This window comes from Amblyomma maculatum, chromosome 3 (genome assembly GCF_055883805.1).
Source record: "Amblyomma maculatum isolate TAMU_Amacu chromosome 3, ASM5588380v1, whole genome shotgun sequence".
NCBI lineage: Eukaryota > Metazoa > Arthropoda > Arachnida > Ixodida > Ixodidae > Amblyomma > Amblyomma maculatum.
Window position 1 is genome coordinate 191,504,203 of NC_139346.1, and position 17,887 is coordinate 191,522,089.

Consider the following 17,887-nt stretch of genomic DNA (forward strand, 5'->3'; position numbering starts at 1 on the left):
CCCAGTGGTCACTAATTTCCTTCATTTGGAAATCTTACTGTGGTGCACAGGTTGTGCTGTATTGCAACTGCACTTGTTGCAGCCCCGAGTGATTAACTAACCGCATTGCTTGTCATGCATAGCCATAGGTAACGATGTGCTTTTCTGCTGCTCAAAGGAGCCTTGGGAACAAAACAAGCTCTCCCACATCAGCAGGATGCCGCACTCTAATTACAAATAGACCGTGCCCTACGAAAAGCTTGTATAGGGTAGAAAAGGAATTAAAATATACCTATTGCCGTCACTGGAAAATAGCGAAGTAAGGCACATGTATTAACCTTGGTTTTTGGATGCATGTCCCAGAAGCTGCTTTACAATGCCATTCCCGTCAAAGTGGTGGCAGCCCATCCTTTTGGATAAGGATGTCACAAGTTTCAGTTGACTGGCAAAGCGGGTTTGAACCCAGTCTTGGTCGAATATTTAGGGGAATCCCCCAAGGTGGAGTAATTTGTCATAAGGGAGTAATTACTCATTGGTATCCACCCGAGCACAGCCATACGGCTACAAAGGAACCTTTGTAGCCTTTTCTTTGTAACCGTATGCCTTCGCTTGGGTGGAAAGTGTACAGCTTTCCTCGGTAGCCATGGCTGCACTTGGGTGGATGCCAATATGACAGATTACTCCACCTTGGGGGATTCCACTAAATATTCTACCAACACCATTCCCACTTCAAGTTATAGATCAATTTGCTCTTGCCTTACCATCTGATCTGCTGACCGTCCTGGTTATCTCAGTTGGTAGAGCGAATGCCCAGGATTCGATCCCCAGATCAGGATGAATGTTTCTTTAACTACGAAGTTTCTGAGAAAGCTGTACAGCTTTCCTTTGTAGCCGTATGGTTGCGCTTGGGTGGATGCCATCGAGTAATTACTCGCTTATAATAAATCCAATCTTCTCTGGTATAAATGCATGTTTTACTTGTGGGCTAATGTCATAGGCAAATCAAAAGAACCATTTGTATGAAGTTTTCTTCGGTGTCCGTAAACAGGGGCAGTTTGGAAGTGGAACGAAGCCATTGGCATGAATTTGATGCGTGCAACATTGATTCTGTTGTATGCTGAGCTGGTACTAAACATAGTGGCACGCTCGCCAAGCTTGCTGTTATTGAAAATTCCTGCGGGACAGTTCATGTTTGAACCTGTATCTCCCTGCTCAATAGTCGGTGCCCTAACAACTCTGCCATCGTGGTGGCTCTGTTATGACTCTTTTAATTTTCATTTGGCTTTGTGTGTTTATGTGTGTGATGCTACAAATGATCTCACTTCCAATCTTTGCTGTGTGCACATCATTTTTGTTCTCAACTTTGTGTGCAAAACAGTAACTCAGTTACAGTAACTTCAATTTGATCGCATGTGCATTGTCACGTGATGGTGCAATAGGGTCGTATACATGCCTTAAGTATGACAGCACCAAATTTGAGGGCTACAGTAACTTTAATTTCATCGCATGTGCATTCCCACATGACGGTGATTGTCTTGGCTATTTTGATAATTATAACAAGTGCACCTTGTGGCCTGCTAGTTTTTCTAAAGCACTCATAGCAAGAAGAAAAATTACCCTTCTGTGCATCACGTCATTTGAAACATGCTACAGCCATTAGTCATGCTCGTAAGTTTTCAAGTGCACACTAAATGGTTGGGGGCATAGGATCAGATTAGCTGATTTTCAGCAGTCTTTTTCCCCACGTCAGTATTGCTGGCATGGCTGTCCTGCTATAAATGCCTCCAGGACGTCCTTTGCGTGCCGAATTTTATGATAGTATCGTACTACCACCATGCAACTCGCCTTAAGGGCATTTTGAAAAGAGTGAGCGCAGCTTAGTCAGGCACGAAGTGACGCTTGACATTCTCTCTCGACTGCCTGTTCAATATTTTGTCCGACGGGACCTGGGGACAAATCGTCTAATAGGTCCGAGTAACAATGGCAAATTCTGTGATTTAAAATCCTGAACCGACTCGTGGTGCTGTGATGGAGGGCTCCCAAATTATTTGGACCTCCTGAGGGTCATTAATGTGAACTGACATCAGGCTCCTTTTACACTTCGCCTCGATCGACAGGCAGCCAACATGGCCGGTCTTCCGGCTTGGTAACTGTTCACCCTAACCACTGAGCCACCATGACAGATGTTAAACCTAAGACTGGTGTTTCTCTGCAAATGATAATTGCAGTGGCATTGTTTTGGCAGTACAGGATGTGCTTGTGACACAGAGCTTTTGCATCATACCAGTTGAGAAACTCTGCTTCAGTAGTTCTAATAAGCACTTTTCGGGTGGCTATGAATTGTCGTGCCATCTGGAAGCGGTCGATAGAAGCTTTCTGCCGTTGCCGTCGTCTTCTGGAAATCACTTTTTTTTTTCCTTTCCTCTTTTCTACTTTAATTACTTCTACAACTGTTATGTGTGGGAATATTTGCTACTGCAACTCTTCTACGTGTTTTATTTTCCTGGTGGTCGTGCATTTATCAACAGTCTGAAAGTTCTCAACTTATACACAGTTTCCTTTAATGGCCGCGGGCGTCTCCACTATTCGTAGACACCCGAATTTTGACCAATCAAAACCACCTTTTTTTTTTTTTTTTTTTTTTTGTACATTGGCCCTACGGGAAGTTTTGCAACAGGTGATATTAAAGAGGTGTGCATGTGACGCGCATAGAGGTATCTATGGCTGCGCACCTTTTGGTGCTACTCTTGTAGCCTTACTTGGGAAGCTTATCACAAGTTCTGGCTCCTCCTGCTCATTGCTCATTATTGTAGGACATTGTTGTTGCTTTCTCTGCTTATGAAATGAAAATTCACATTTTTGCTTCAATCTGAATGGTTATGTCTATGCCACCACTTTAGCTGAGGAGCATGGTTGATTTTGCACGTTCTTCTTCTTGCAAATGGTTTGTCCGCGCAGGAGCCATTATTTAGCTGACTTCATTGGAGGGGCCACTAATTGAAATAAGAGTTTATCAAAACTCATTTGTCACACTGTTTGCTATTTGTATGTGTTGGGCCTAGCTAGATACTAAAAGGGTAGTAAGAACATTTTTTCAGCATTTGATAAGAGTGCTTTCTTTAGCTTGATCTTTCATTATTGCACTAGTACAGCAGGTATTTTAAGAACTGCAATGGGGGCTTTGTAGACTAGCCTTATATAAAGTGCTGAATTGACTTTTTTTTCTGACATCACTATCAAAGAATTAATTGTTTTGCAGATGTTTGCAACCCCTTTTAATAGCAGGATCGATTTTTGCAACATCGTTCAGTCTTTGCATTTCACGCAATTTTTAGTTTGAGGGTTCATATCTCTTACTGTGAGCTTAGTACATGAGCTACGCATTCATTACGTATCATTGTAGTTTTTTTTTTTTTCTATTAGACATTGGGGTTGCACCGTATCCGCTGTTCTTGATGCCACATTTGCGCTTACAAACGAATGGTATCTCGCACGCTTCATTTTCTGTGTCCTCATAGCTTAACATTACGAGTGTGCGGCACCCGAAATGGTTAGCTTGCGTAGTGCTACTGTCTGGGGCTACCTGCAGTGTGTGTAGTGCTTCTAGAAGCGGCAGTTGCGGGAATAACCAGCGCGTGTCAGTGCATTTCCAGACGTTTTGCCGCACGAGCCCCCGGGTTCTCTGCGACCCCTACACGGCTCGCTGCTTTTCGAACATATCTGGTGCTCTCGATTTGCCCCGTTCCAACCCCCCCTCACCCCTCGAGCGGCCCGCGTGACGTGAGCGGCGGCCCTTCCCTCCTCCACGTTCACCCCACCCGACCCAGCGCCGGCTTTTGTGCCCAGCGCGGACCGCGGCTCAAGTTGATCGATTTTCGAAAACTGCGGTGCCGGCGCGAAAGCGTGTGAGTGGGGGGGGGGGGGGGGGGTCGGCCGCCTCCTCGCCTAATGACGTCACCGGGAGCGGCGTTCGTTGTGCTCGTCGCCGCTGCCCCGGGAGTGACGTGCCCGCCCGCGTGTGCGTGCGTGGTGAGCGGCGGCGGGTCCGCCGTCTCCTATCCTTTGATCTTTTATGTGCGCGCGTGCAGGGCGTGCGTGGTCTGGCGATCTCTGTGCGTGTATCACTGTGCACGCGCACCCCCGCCCCACATTCCCAGTCCTAACGCTGAAGATTTCGTTTTTTTTTTTTTTTTTTTTTACGACGAGCTTGTTTCTGTTAAATTGTCGCCTAGCCGGAAGCGAATCTTGCGGCTGTTGACTTCCTGGCGGTTGCGGCGGGCAGGTATGAGGGCAGGGAAGAAGGAAAGAAGCGCACGTGTGGCGATGCGCCCCGCGTGCAGTTTCCACTTCGACGCGGTTTCCACTCTGGTAATGAACGGGACCACAAAAGCGGGTGGTGCCCGCCGAAATAAATGTTGCTCTCCAGCGTCTCCCTACGCGCTGCTCTCGGCCAGCGTGCACCATGGTTTGCTTTTCCCTTGGGTACCTTCTTTCTCTCTTTTGGGTCGCGGAGAGCTCTCCGTATCCGAGGCGGGATCTCTGTCGCTCGCAGCTGCGGCATTATTCCGGGCGGGCTTTGCGCCGCCTGAAGCTGTTTCGCTTTTCTGTGGCGTTGTGGCGACGTGCAGTCGGTGGTCGCGGCGATGGCCACCGCCCATGCGGCGTCGCGGACTAAGTGGCTGGGTGGGGTGTCGAAGGTGGCGCTCTTTGCGACGTCTCGAAGGACTGCACCCTGTAGATTTATTTCTTCCGACATCTTTGCTCGCGTAATTCATCCTTGTCATCATCAGGTGATGCCCTAGTGCGAGTGCATTTAAAGCGCTGTGGTGATCACTAGGCGCGCGCATGGAAGGCGCCGGTGAGGTCACTGTTCCAAATATCTCCGGCGCCGTTTGCTGAAACATTTGCATGCGTTTATCCACCAGTCGTCTTACGCCGCTGTCGAACCAGCCGAATAGAAGAGATGCACACGACTGCCGCTCGGCGGCTGCGTTTGTAAATAAAAGAAGAGGTGTGGCGAAAACTACGATGTAGCTGGACGGACACTGATCGAAGCTGCTGACAACCGAGTACTGCGTATTAGATGCCTTTTCCCTGGGCTCGCCTGTGATCAAACGTTGCCGAAAGCACGTAAACCCTCGTGGCGAATTGCGGACCCGCACGGTCTTTATTTTTATTTATTTATTTATTTTTTTCCCATGGGGCACTGTGTCGTAGCACGGGCTGGCGTACGTGCCTGCGTGCACGCGGCATAGTGCACCTGCTAGCCGCATGGAGTGGACGACTCGGCCGGCGAGCGAACCGTGGCTCCATGAGTAGAGAATGGGGAGGGGAGCGGCGCGCGTAGCTGAAAGGGTGCTGTGGGCTCCTCCGCCTCCGCCCGGCGCTCTTCGCCGCTTTCCCTCTTTCTCTTTCGATCCCCCCTCCGGCAGGCGCCTCCTTTCCCGCGAGCCCTGGATTTTGGGCTTGACGTCACCCTGACGTCATTCGCCCAGCGCGGGCCTTGAAGGTCACGGGTGTCACTCGTGTGCCGTTGATCAGTGGGTTGGGGGGAGGGGAGGAGGGTTGAGACATTGAGCACTGCCCCTCCTGCCTCTCTCTGATCACTCTGGTAAACTGGGAATCAGGGCGGCTCGGGCACCAACCCCTGCGCGTGCGAGGCTTCCGGGTCGGGTCGAATGCTTACTACCCGCTTGCAGCAGCAGTCCGCGCCCCTTTCGCGACTGTTTGGCTCGTTTCCCTCGCGATTGCCGGGAGCAACAACCCCTTGCAGGGGTACAGGAGAGGGTTCCAGTTGTTTGTTGTCAGTAAATTTCAATTTTCGGCAAACCTACATCAGGTTGCTGGGGGCACAAGTTAAAATTGTTTTCACTAAATGCATTTTGGGGCTTTGCCACGATCTGTAGCTTATTTGGCATGAATGCTAGTACTATGAGACTTCTGATTTGTTGTGCGCCTGCTTGGGCTGAAATTAGTACTTTGTTAGGTTGAGCCTGCAGACTAACATGAGTTTTCCTTAATTTTGTTTGGTGATGCCACTTGCTTCCTTTTTTTTTTCCTCAATTAGGATTTGTAACCATACATCCTGATGAACTAAGTTACGCTGGAACTCCTATTTTGAAAGTGGAAATGTTGGGACCACAGGGAACAGCCAAACTTTTTAATTCTGACCAAGTTCCACCTTTGCAAAGAGGCAGTTTGTTCAAGAGAGCACATTTGTGCAATGACATTCGAGCATCTGGGTTAGCATAATATTCCTTTTTGATTTACTTTTTTATTTTCTCTGAGTGCCTCACCATTGCACAGCTTAACTCAAAGGAGAAAGCGTGCCACAGCATCGCTTGAGCTTGATGCAAGGAGGGGATGAGGAAAAGATTAAAGTGGAACAAAATTGAATCATTGTATTCTGCTAGTTTATTGCCTGTGAAGTTGTGCAGATTTCGCCGCCATAAATGACTTGTTACATACAGCCCATTTATTCATGCATTATTTGCAGCTGCAGTGAACCTAAATAACATCATTGATTTGTCTGCTTTCGGTAACTGTGGGAAAGTGCGGCTCTGCTGCCTTTTAGAAACTAAAGGCCGTGCGTGGCATTAACACTTTAGTCCTCTTTCTAAATTACTTGCCACTCTTGTCTGTACAATTACCAGAACATGTACTGTTGCAGTGGTGATGAGTCGTGCTGATGAATGTGGCGTGATGTTCTCTGCTGCAGGATGCACGGAAAGCGGCATGTGATACCACACTGGTGCAAGCAACAGCCAACATGGAACCGGTGGGCCGAATCCAGATGCGGACGCGGCGCACACTACGGGGACACTTGGCCAAGATTTACGCGATGCACTGGGGTTCAGACTCTCGGTAAGTGCATTTTGCCTGTATGGTCATTCAATCCCTCTTGCTTCAGAAGGTGTGTCTCAGCAGATACATACCTGGTCACATGCAGTGTAACAGGTGTATAAGATAATACTTGTTTGCAGGGGAGAGTTGCAGCCTTTGTTCAGAGTGTGGAGTGAAGAGAAAACAGCCACCATGTTTGTGGTGCATTACTCGTAAGCGTTTGGCTTTTGTGTCCCTGTGACCATACCCCTGCACAAAGTTTTGTCCAAAATAGGTGGCACTTCATTTTCATTCTTAAAAAAGCTCGTCACTCAAGCCCCAGCCCATTCTGTTCACTCTGAAGTAGCGCACATGTTACCGTTCTTGAGCATGACATATTCGGAGTACCCCATGACACATTGCTTTTCTAAAAATGTGTAACGAATACTGTCTCTGTATAGCTCATTTGTCAGTTGCCCCATTGTCCTCCATCATAATTACTGGCTCACGAATGACCGTTGTGCCAGTCACCATTAGTTCATTTTGGGCAGTGCACTAAAGGCCCAATTTCCGGAGGTAAGTGCAATGTCTTCCACCCTTGTACTGAGCATTAGCAGCAGGGTGCAGATAAAAGAGGTGCTGACTTGCTTACAAGTATGGGATATGCTGCGTTTATGAAACTTGTCCAGAGTTGTGATTTCTCTACCTAAGAGGTGTTCACCATTCACTAGTGCACGGATAGTGGAACCAATATTTCTTTGCTTAGAAGCTGTCCTGAACACATCAGTCACTGAAGGGGAATGCTCATGCTTACACAGTTGTTTACCAATTTGTCCATCAAGTGTGATACTTTACGTCTTCTGCGTTGTAACACTTGTGCATTGCCCATACTGCCGAAAGGGTCTCCTAAACACTCTTTTCTGCCTCCTCATTATCTGCTTTGAATACATATCAGGAGGAGCATGTCACCATGATGGGTAGCAGTAAGCAACCTTATTTATTTAGGACACAAATTAGCAGCTGGTACGTTGGATGCATTTTGTATCACGGCTGGTTGGATCCCTGGGGAAGGAGGTGCTACAGTGAAATTTCGATACGATCCAATACGTTCTTCAGCATAATACTTTTTTTTTTCCCTCAGCTGACGCCTAGAGGTAATGCATTATTGTACGGTTAATACGATCATATTTCCTCGGTGGCTTGGATAATACGATTGCGAAAACACTAGCAAAATCTGGTTTCTACTTCGAGATTTCGAATCACGATGCGCCAAGAGGCAGCGAGATCTTTTGTTGGATTTAATAGTAGCTGCAGCTGAAAGCGAAACCTCAGATTTAGTTTCTGCTAGAGTGCCTGCGACAGTGTGGCGGCCTCTAGGAGCAGCGTTCGCAGGCTGTGCGATAATCTTGACGATGACGATTGCTGTTTTTTCTGCCATCTGTCCCAAGACAGAGTAACAGCGTTAGAACCGCATGACAAAGAAGCAGTGATTGGCCCATGCATTGACGACGAGATATGCAGTGTAGGCAGGTTGTTGTTGCCGGTGCTGTTTGTGTTTGTTGTCTCGTGTGTTCAGTTTACATTTGTTCGTTCTTACAATTCTGCTTTGGTGACTCTTTTCACTCGTGTATGTCACCATGTCTAGGAAGAGGAAACCATTCCTGCTAAAAGAAAAGCTCAACATCTTTTCAAAAGTCGACGAAAATGTGGACCTGTCACGCGAACTTTGTTTGCCCGTCTCCACGCTGAACAGGATCGTCTATCAGCAAGAGGAAATTCAGATGAACATCCAATTCTTCGGTGCTGGTGTGAAAGAAGCAAGGGGCGCACAGCATGGCAAAATGGAAGAGATCCTCCTGGCATGTTTCCAAAAAGTGTGGCTTTATTTGTGCACCTGGCGATGCCGTGGAGAAGACGGCTGCACCGATATTGACATCCTGGATTGGGGTGGGCTCAACGTAGACGTGTCTCCGGAAGAATTTGTTTCAGCGGACGACCAACTGGCGACATGCGAACTACGCAGTGTTCACACCGCTGTTGCCAGTGAAGAGGAGAGCGATGGGGGTTGATGACGACCAAGACGCGGGAGACTAGCGGGGATCGTCGGCCGTTATCTATTGACAATACACCTGAAGCTTCGGGTGCACTTTATTGCTTTGTCACGTGTGTGGGACTGAGTGATGAAACTGGTGCTCGCTTCTACGAGTTTCAAAAAAGCTTGCTGCAGGATGTCGAGAAAAAAATAAGCCTAGCACAAAGTGATAGATTAAGCGCTTTAATAAAAGCAAGTTTTGTTTGTGCCAAGTATGTATGTACAGTCGGCAACTAATTTTTCGGACATGCTTGATTATTCGCACTTTTTCCCGGCCCCAGGACATACCTTATAAAGTCAGTGTATTACGCTGCTCAAAATTTCAGACACTTTAAGGAGAGCTATTCGATTTTTCGGACATTTCAAGCGTCAGCTGGGCCAACTGCCACACATTTTGAGCGGTGTCGCCGCCACCTTACTTGTTTACTTTTTACTTCGATAGCCTCGAAACCAGTGCCAGCCTTGCGTGCCGCTCCTCAGCTAAACTGACACTGGATCGAGGCTATATTATTTGCCTAGCAGCTTCCGTTTCCGGGACAACGTCGCTGCCGTCGCTGCTCGCCTCCAGAGTGCTTTTTTTCTTCTTTTAGCGTGATCACTTCGACTGCCTGTTTCTTTGTGTTTGCCGTGCGTTTCAAGTGTGTTGCCGAGTGTAGCGAGTAGGCCTAGCCGTGGTTGTGCTGATGCGAGAACTACGTTCTGTCGCTACTGTGGCTCTCATTTAATTGAATCGGCTTCAGTTCTTCAAGAAGCTATTTCTGGATTTTATGAGTTTTTTGTTGTTTTTTTTTTGCTTGCAACGAGGCAGCGAGAAGGCACTCAACGGAGTCGGTGTTGTGGTCCAGTGGTTGGTGGTTGTAGTGTGCCTCGACAGTGGGAAAACCTAATCTGTCGATTTGCTTGGAGCTCTTGGCATGCTCGCCAATGCGTGGAAGTCTGTAGCACCCACAACGCTGCGCAAATGCTTCTGCCACACGGCATTTGTGCTCAATGACGAGTCGGCTGCCTTGAACAAGGAGAGCGTCGTTGAGCAGCTGTCAGGCAGTGAGCAGCTTAATCAAGACCTTCGCACCGCTGGTGTCGAAATTCCATCGGCCATCTCGTTCACAGGCCACAGTTCACAGACGTGGACCATGAGTTGGAACTGTGCGCTGGGCTCACAGATGTTGAAATTATTCGCCAAGTGCTTGTGGAGTCTGAGAGTGATGACGACGATGGCTCACCTGCAGCAGCGCAGCCGACGCAAGCTGAGCTGATGCAAGCGAAATTCAGCCGGACCTGTTAGCACGGAAGCGGAGCGTGGCGCAGAAAAGCATTCATGACTTTTTCCGACCTCCAAGTGAATAATAGGCAATAAATTGAGCTTTTTTTAGTGCACATTTGTTTTTTCGGACTGCCCGATTCTTCGGACATTTTCGTGGTCCGGAGTCTGAAAAATCTGCCTTAGACTGTGATTCTTCGGACATTTTCGTGGTCCGGAGTCCGAAAAATCTGTCTTAGACTGTATCTGCAGTCTTTTGGAGCCTGTTTGGGTTAGAGGATTTTGGGATAATAACGTTGTTATTTTCAATGTTCGTGAGAATCGTATCAATGAGATTCCACTGTATTGCTTTGGCGCAGATATTCCGAATGCAAACACTTTCAGATTATCTTTTGTGGCTGTTTTGAACACAGGCCAGTTGTGGTTGATTGTTGGTTTTCTTTCCCACAGCTACTTGGTGTCAGCATCTCAGGACGGCAAGTTGATTGTGTGGGATGCATACACCACCAACAAGGTGCATGCAATCCCGCTCAGGTCAAGCTGGGTGATGACGTGCGCCTATGCCCCGTCGGGGAGCTATGTGGCCTGTGGTGGCCTGGACAACATCTGCTCCATCTACAGCCTAAAGACACGCGAGGGCAATGTGCGCGTCAGCCGAGAGTTGCCGGGTCACACCGGCTACCTGTCCTGCTGCCGCTTTGTGGACGACTCACAAATTGTCACCAGCTCTGGGGACATGACCTGGTGGGTGGTACTTTCTAGTGTCTCAGAATGTGCGGGCTGTTGTAGAGGCAGTTGCCAGCATGGGAGAGAACGCTTGATTCTGCAAGTAGTTACTATCGGCAGCAAAAGTTTCAGGTACAGCTTGCAGGATTGAAAAAAATAAAGGTTATTATACTACTTTCACATAACCAAGCTGCCTTATACTGAAGGCGTATTCACATGACAGACTACCGTAAAAACTCTGATATAAAACATTTTTTCCCCCTGGTTTTATTTTTATTTTATTATTCTTTTTTTTTTGCGTTTAGAGGTATGATAAAGATGTCATTAGCATGCGACTCCATTTGCGAGCACATTTGTTTTTTCGGGCTGCCCGATTTTTCGGACATTTTCGTGGTCCGTTGAGAGTCCGAAAAAATCTGTCGTCGACTGTACTACATTTTTGTGATTAGATATCTTCTAGATGACTTGTAGTGGAGTATAAGGCCTGTCCCATGTTTTTTATGCCATTTTTCAAAAATGGTCATCACTCTTTTTTAAAAACAAAGTTCAATTTTTTTGTTGTCATTATATGCTAGACATCTGAAAATATTTTGTTAGAAAAGATTTAGTGACCTAAGAAGTACCTTATCTTGTTCCTGAGAAAATTTCAGTCTAGAAACCACCTTGATAGGATCCTTTAGCGATACGGTTGGGAAATGATAGTTTTGCTCGCAGTTGTGTTATCCCAAAACGTGCACACTGAGAAAAATGAGTTCAAATATTTCAGGACATGCTATTTTATTTTGGAATAAAAGAGAATTAATCAAAGTACCTCGCTGCCTCGCTCCATAAGTGAGGCCCTCCTCTTTAATACGACACTGCTCTGGGGCAATGGCTTCAAGCCTTTTCTTTTTTTCAGCTTTAGAGCTGTCCATCGCCTTTGCATTCGCTCATGAAATGCTTTGACTAGTTGCTTGCTGGATGTGCTTCATCGTGTGGGCTCCATTTTCTAGTTCGAGCTTGTCTAGCATTCTTCTGATGCCACGTGCATCCCTCATTAAATTCCAATACATCCAAGGCTGCTGCAGTCTCCATGGTTCTTAGTGATACAGATTCGGTCTTCGGGCACTTTTACACACCAGCGCATTGGAGGACTCGTTTGCATTCTGCATCTGCATTCTTGAGCATTGTGCAAGGAGCTCTGGCTTACTAAGCCTGTTGTAGAGAGGCACAAGCACCTTGGCAACGTCTGTGCTGAAAGTGTGATGATGGGGTCCTGGCACTCACGGCTTGCCAGCTTCAACAAGGGCCTTGGGCCGATTATAGTGGCATCAGGAGTCCTCGCCATGTGGATAAGCATCATGCCGTGGGACTTAGTCCGTCAAGTATGAGTGAAAAAGTGTCGCATGTACTCCTCGCTGCATTTTTTTCACTTCTGGGGCATTTTCTTTCACGGCAGATGCATACAGTCAAATCACGATATAACGAATTCCGCGGGACCGCAAATATCCTTCGTTATTTTGAAATATTGTTGTAATGAAAAATCTGCGATTATAAGCCAGTGGTCAAACCTAGGTATGCAAATGACGTACCTTGGCAGTGGGCATGTGTGTAGACAAGCAAAACCTCAAATGAAAATGTTGCACTAACTCCAAAGCTGATTTATTTGAAGAAATCAATAATTTTTTTCTGCCGCATGCAGCAAACACGACCATGCACTACATTACACCACTACAGCGCATACACCTTCCACTTTGCAGAACATCTCGTCGCATGCGTGATTGCACCGAGCGATGAAAGTACGGACTTTGTCCATGTGTAAAAAATTAAAAACTTGAGTTCGATATGACCTCATCTTCAATGCTCCCTGAAGTTTGAAAATCTTCTCTCGGTCTTTCAAAATGATTGCAGCAGTGGATGGGGCAATGCTACCTGTCTGTAGAGGCCGAATTGTTTTTCCTTGCGTCGATTTCTTGCAGTGAAAGCGGCGGCGTTATATCTTCTTGGCACTTCGCTGGTTAATGTTATCGCTCTCGCACAAACTTCGCAATAAGGTAATCCGTGGCATTAAAAAAAAAAAAAAAAACTTCCAGCACGCTCGAACGCACAAACGACCGACCCGCGAACGACACACAAGAAAAAAACGCAGGCGGCTAGGCCTGCTGGCTGCTGCGTAATAAACCATAGCTTCATGGTGGCGCTAGGAGCTGGTACTAGATGTGCTGATTATGATAGCTACAGCCCACGGACCATACACACAGAAACGGCGGTTTCTGTTTCACGCGAGAGTTGCAAGCTGCGGCGCTATTACTTTTTGCCGAATTCGTAATACTGATGTTCCAAAATTACAGAAGAAGAAATAAAATACATTAGTTATTCTGAAATGTACGCTATTTTAAAATTCGTAATTCCGAAATAGTTTTACATTGAAAACAGCAAATTGCCTAGGATTCTTAAAAATTTAATTTGAAAAATTCGTTAATGTGGTGCTCGTAATAACGATATTTCACTGTAGTAGGCAGTGAGTTTTTTTTTTTTTTACCACACTTTGCAGCAGCTTCCCCTTTCCTCCTAGACCTTTCGTAGCTTTCTTTAGTTTTTCAATTCCAGCATAAAACACTTTTTGCGACATGGTTTATGCAGCCCCTCTTCACAATCTCTTTATCATACAGCTGCAGGCCTCTCACTTTTGTAGTACATTTCCTCTTCTCGAAGCTTCTCCGTGTCGAATCCTTCGTTGCGGGCATCTCCCGGTGACAGCACCGGCCACTCGCTGATTGCAATAAACTCACAGAAGAAAAGTTAGCAGATAGCAAGCGTCGCACACAACCAAAGTGGGAGCGACTCCAGCGTTGGATGGTCGCATGGTATATTTCCGCAAATCCTAGTTCCTGTTTCAGTTTGCCAGTCGCTCTGCAGTTGGCATGGTGGGAAATAGGCCTTTCGTTTTAGTTTTTCGTTATTAGCATTGTGTGTTCTCGATAGAACATCTTCAGTGACTGAAAAGCGCAAAAAACAAACTTTCTAACCTGAATGGCAAAGCGGGCGAGTTGGCGATACATGGTTTAAAAATAAAACAGCGCAAAACACACAGACGAAAGAATAGAAACAGACACCACAAGCGCTGAGGTACTGTGGTGTGGTGTCTGTTTCTATTCTTTCGTCTGTGTGTTTTGCGCTGTTTTATTTTTTTCTAACCTGGTTATTGACTTCGCATTCGGTTTTCAAAAGAGCGTTCGTGGACGCCTTCAGCACGCGCCACCGCCTCTTGAAAAGAATTCATTTTCTTCTTTTCTACTGCTCACATAACAACCACAGTGAGAATATTCTTCATTAAACCAGCAATCCAAAACAACTCAAACCTTTTCCCAAAATCTGTATTTTACCCCCGCATCCCTCCCCCCTTAAGGGGGGACACCCCTCTTAAAACTTTTTTCCTTATTTATGGGTGGATCTGACTGAAACTTGCACCATTAATGTACTTTTGCATGCTGATTTCAAATATCTGATTAGTTTTCTTGTAGATGAAATAGCTTTCAAAATAATCCCTAATTCATGTTCTTCGTTTGGAGGTGAGTTAATTACTAAACACTTTATGGCATGAGGAGAATAGCCCTGCCAGAGTGATCTAGAAGGATCATAGAGTGCCGCTAGTCATGAATTAACGTGGTAGAAGAATTTGAACCAAAGTTACAATAAGTCAAACTTTTATGAATAAAAGCCCAGGTTGGCACCTAAGATTGATAATTAATTCGGTAAATGTTGCCGCATAATAACTGTACATATTTTTGTCCTACGGCACTGTCGAAGGTTTTCTCTTTCTAACAAGACAAGAATGAGAGCTATAGCACAAATAGACTAAGAGATATCTCTCCTCCAAAATTGCAGCACCCTCAAAATTGCAGTTTTGAGAAAACGAGGAAAAACACTTCACAGCATGTAGGTGTAAATTATGTCAATGATTGATATGTCAACAAGATCAGAAACAGGTGGAAAGTGATCTGAAGCGAAAATTAATGGCCTATGCCAATTTGAGCCAAAGTTACGCAATAGGAAACGCTTGAAAGGAAAATTCCATTTGGGTACCGAAGACAACATAACCTTCTCAGCAAATTTTCTTTTGTCGTCACTGCATTTACCTTGGTTTCATGAGACTCGCAGGATTCCCTTTCTAGAAAAAAAATTTTTAAAGCAATAGCAAGAACAGGACCAGAGATATTGATCTTTAAAAAATGCAACACTACCAAAATTGGGGGATTGTCGGAAGCACTCAAGCCTCACGGCATTTAATCAGGAAGGGCAACCCCAAAGACCTCATGCTATTAAAATGCACCAGGAGCATAGTCGGGGTGCATGCTGTCGCGGTGTTTTCTTTTTTCTGTTTTAGCAACGCCAAGCGAAGCCGCCCGCTTCTTTGCAGAACGTACGCTACGGTGCAAGTCCTTTTCTTCAGCTCTCCTGGACCCAGTTGCTGTCACATTTGTACTGCATTCTTGCAGAATTGCTGCTGCTGTATGCTTGCAGCCGGCATTGAAGCGCAGCACAGCTTCTGCTGTGGCTGCTTCCACAGCAAACAGTGATGAGTGCCGCTCTTTGTGGATCAAGGTCCAGATGACCGAGTGGAAGCTTTCGTTCGAGTTCTGGGTCTTCCCCCGAATGCACCTCTGCAGCAGGCTCTTCTCTGATAAACGACTATAAACAGGCAAAAGAGCATCAGCCACATCTCTTGGCAGACTGTAATTGTGCTTTGGTGCAGGCTCCTCTGTTGCCTTTGCAGCGTTGTGGCGGCACCATGACTTCTCACCGGTAGGACACAAACTGTGTTTGGGGCAGTCATCAGTAGATGTGATGTGGTAATATGTCGCCATCACAGCTCGCTGCATGGCATCCACATCACCTACATTTGATCGAAGCGCTCGGCCATAATATATTGCCAGCTTGTCAACTAGATCAGCTGTCAGCCTTCCTCTGCCGCCAAGACTTTGCTTCCCTGCACCCTTGTGTCTCTGCAAGAGGTTGCGCAAAGCTGCTCCCATACGCTTGTGCACGTGATTTATGCAGTCCTCTTTGACTATTTCAATGTAGCCATAGATTGCAGCATCTTTAAGAGCACTGAACGTGCGACTGTCCCCATCGCATAGCATGGTTGTGTAGCGCATGTTGTGGCGCTGCAGAGATCTTTCAAACAGAATTTTGCCAGCCTCTACTTCCATTTGACCAGCCTTGGAGTTGGTGTTTTTTTGGCACTGGTGGCGTGATTTCCAAAGTTCGTAGCCGTCAGTGTTTGGCGTGGGACCAATTTCGCAGCCCAGACAAAAGTTTGACAACACCACATAATCAAGCACGTAACCAGTGAAGAGTTCCACCACGGCACCGACGCCTATATGTGATGAGTGTCCGCGCGTCATCCATGTGCCGTCGTAGCACACGGCAATGTTCCCCCTATGCCCAAAACACAAGTCATCGTAGACCTTCGCCACTGCCTGCGCGGCTTGTGCCATAGCGGTCGTGGCGGCTCGGGTAGCAGCGGGTTGCAGTGTGTTCTTCAGATGCCGTTGAAACGTCTTGTTGTGCATCCCGCGCCGCGACAACCCCATCGCCGAAAAGATATCGTTCATTGCTGTCTGGCCGTTACCGGTCGACAGCATTGCTCGACTAGCCAGAATATTCAGCTCAAAAGGATTGCACCTTTTCTCGCCGTCAACCCTCCGCGAGTTCCACTCGGCCGCAATCTCACCGCAGTTGTCGCACAGCACGATCAGTTTTACGGCGAGGCCGTAGCTCCGGTCGCTGGTAATTAAACGCACGCATCCACGACACGTTTTGCACCGCACGGCATCCAGAAGGATATTCACAATGCTGAGGTCAATTACCGCATAGGAGGCTGTTCCGTCCGCATCTGACTCTGCGGACGCACCACTTGCATCGGCGAACAGCGCGGTCTTTCGTGCCGTCGCCGACGTCGATACCAGTCTATCAAGCGTAGCCTGCTCACGGGCACTCACTTGAGTTATGTCACTGTTAGTGACGGGCGCGGTATCAATACGTACACGACTGCAGTCGGCACGAAGAACGGCGCCGTTGTCCAGCGGAATCGGAGAAGCGTCGCCGCCCGCAACGTGATCGTCACACAATCCCGCAGCACTGGCACTTGCTTCTTGCACAGTATGCAACGAAGTCGCATTCTTAACGCGTTTCTTTGGTTGCTTTCGCCCGAACTTGTGCAAAGAGCGGTACTTCTTCGCGCCTGGCATGACTCTCGCGTTGCACTAGCGTGGTCGGCAGAAAGACAAAATGGCGTCACTGGGAGTCCGCATTTCAGGGCTAGCTTGCCGGAACCAACCAAACGACGCCATTTTGATCACGTGCCTTAACCGGCCAATAGTAGCGCGCGCTGCATGCTATCTTTTTGTTTGTTTTTTATGGGGAAGGCGGAGCGCACAGGGTTGCTTTCCGAAAGAAAAAATAAGCCGAAAACGCGCGCTTTCGAACGAGACCAAAATCGCCGCGGTGGAGCGCGTAGTTCTCATGCGCCGGGCGATCGAAATTGGGTGTCGTTTGTCCACAATTTAAAGGGCAGTGGGTGTGGTACTGCATTTTTTAATCGCTATAACTTCATAAATACGCGGGGTATAAGGATGAAAATTTGCGTGCTGATGCGGAATAGTGCGAGGAATACGAAAATGAAAAAATTGAAAATCCGATTTTCAGGCCGATTTTCGGTGCCAAAGAGCCGTGTCCCCCCTTAAAGGAAAAACGGTGTTTTGGTCGGTTAAATGAAGCATGCATAAAATACTTTGTGCACAAAAGGTTACGGAGTGCACTTGCATTACTGTCCACTGCCTCCCATGATGTGGCTTTTGTGCTTATCAAATTTGATTACAGTGTTGACCCAAGTCGTATGCTAACAAGTTTCCAAAGAGATGACGCAAAGGCAGTTCTGTTCCACAATGGAGTGCTGCTATTGGCAGTGGTTGCAAATTCAAAATCGATAGATAGCTTTTTCTCTTTACACCTACGCCACTCCT

General features: G+C 47.0%; 1 protein-coding gene across 1 annotated transcript in view; it reads left to right on the top strand.

Moving 5' to 3' along the window:
• Gbeta13F (guanine nucleotide-binding protein subunit beta-1) overlaps positions 1-17,887 on the top strand; it is a 34,954-nt gene that overhangs the window by 5,921 nt on the left and 11,146 nt on the right. The window contains exons 3-4 of the mRNA XM_084599093.1: positions 6,698-6,843; positions 10,605-10,898. Coding sequence (XP_084455219.1) covers positions 6,698-6,843; positions 10,605-10,898 — 440 coding nt within the window. The remainder of the gene's footprint in view (positions 1-6,697; positions 6,844-10,604; positions 10,899-17,887) is intronic.